General features: G+C 45.1%; 1 protein-coding gene across 1 annotated transcript in view; it reads left to right on the forward strand.

The window, feature by feature from the left end:
* The window catches only part of LOC123976564 (gastrula zinc finger protein XlCGF57.1-like), a 4,714-nt gene that overhangs the window by 1,840 nt on the left and 1,423 nt on the right, over positions 1-1,451 (forward strand). Inside the window, exon 2 of the mRNA XM_046058843.1 lies at positions 899-1,444. Within this exon, the coding sequence (XP_045914799.1) occupies positions 899-1,444 (546 nt within the window). The remainder of the gene's footprint in view (positions 1-898; positions 1,445-1,451) is intronic.

A 1,451-nucleotide genomic window follows, 5' to 3' on the forward strand; every position in this document is an offset into this window, starting at 1 on the left:
GTGCAGATCAACAATCTTGTCCCTGATGTCCGTAGAAAGCTCTTTGGTCTTGCCCATGGTGGTGATGTTGGATGCTGGTTGTTTGGGTGTTGACAGGTGTCTTTTATACAGGTAACGAGGTGAGGCAGGTGTATTTGATGTAGATAATTGGTTGGGATTGGGGCTGTGTCTTAAAGAAAGACTAACTGGCTTGTAGGAGCCAGAATACTTGCTGTTTGGTAGGGGGTCATATACTTGTTTTTCCTCATCAGATGGTCATCAATTTTAATAAATTCATATGATGTGATTTTCTGGAATTTTCTTTGGGATTCTGTCTTTCACTGTTAGAATGTACATATGATTAAAATTGTAGATTGTTGCATTCTTTGTAAGTGGGCAAACCTGCAAAATCAGCAAGGGGTCAAATACTTTTTTCCCCCACTGTATATATATATATATATATATATATATATATATATATATATATACACACTACCTTAAACAATAGCCACATTGTATCCACAAGTTTTTGCCTTTGTCAATGCAAACTGGACCAGCTGGAGAATATAAACTATGCATCATCGTCTCATTGGTTTGATTCAGGGACCGGACCTTTTAGATATGAACCCTCCCTAAAACAACATTTTACTGGCTAAGATAGGTCCAATGATTAATCAATGAATTGAGACAAAAACCCTGAAGATTAATCAATGATGAAAATAGTCGTTAGTTGCATTAAAACAAAACTGGACTGTTGCTCAGACTGATTAAGCAGCAGACAACAGGTAAGCACTGTGCAGACATTCTGAACATGCTGAAGAAAAGGATACGTGAGGAAGTCTAATCTTTCATTGTTGTAAGCTTGTAATTTGGTGCCGGGTGTGTCAGAGGTTCCTCAGGTGTTGTTTTGTCTCCTCAGAGTTTCTGCAGTCGGTGACCCTGAACCACACAGAGCTCCAGCCTCCAGATGACCCTGCGGACCTGAACCACACAGAAGCTGAACGAGTCGACAGCGATGCTTCCTGGCTGCCGACGCCTCGCTCTGCCTCACCAACCTACCACCCACCTGACTCACCAAGTAACTTGGCCGTCCACAGTGATGGTGTTTCAGACAGCAACTGGACCACAAAGAGTCAGGCTCTGAGCTGCCCGAGGAAAAAAAAGAGAGGGCGGCTGCACAATGGAGAGAAATCGTACAACTGCGACATCTGCCGCAAGAAGTTCATCCAGAAGGGCAACCTGACATCACACATGCGCATCCATGCCACGGAGAAACCCTTTAACAGCGAGGAGGTGCACTGCTGCAGCGTCTGCGGTCAGGAGTTCAGGAAGCAGCACAGCCTGCGACGGCACATGGCGACGCATCAGAATGCCGACAAACCGAAGAGATACCGTAGCTCTGCGCCGTCCTACCGCTGTAAAGTGTGCGGGGACGCCTTCGACAAGAGGACCTTGTTGGTGAAACATGTCCA

Source organism: Micropterus dolomieu, linkage group LG09 (assembly GCF_021292245.1).
Source record: "Micropterus dolomieu isolate WLL.071019.BEF.003 ecotype Adirondacks linkage group LG09, ASM2129224v1, whole genome shotgun sequence".
Classification (NCBI taxonomy): Eukaryota; Metazoa; Chordata; class Actinopteri; order Centrarchiformes; family Centrarchidae; genus Micropterus; species Micropterus dolomieu.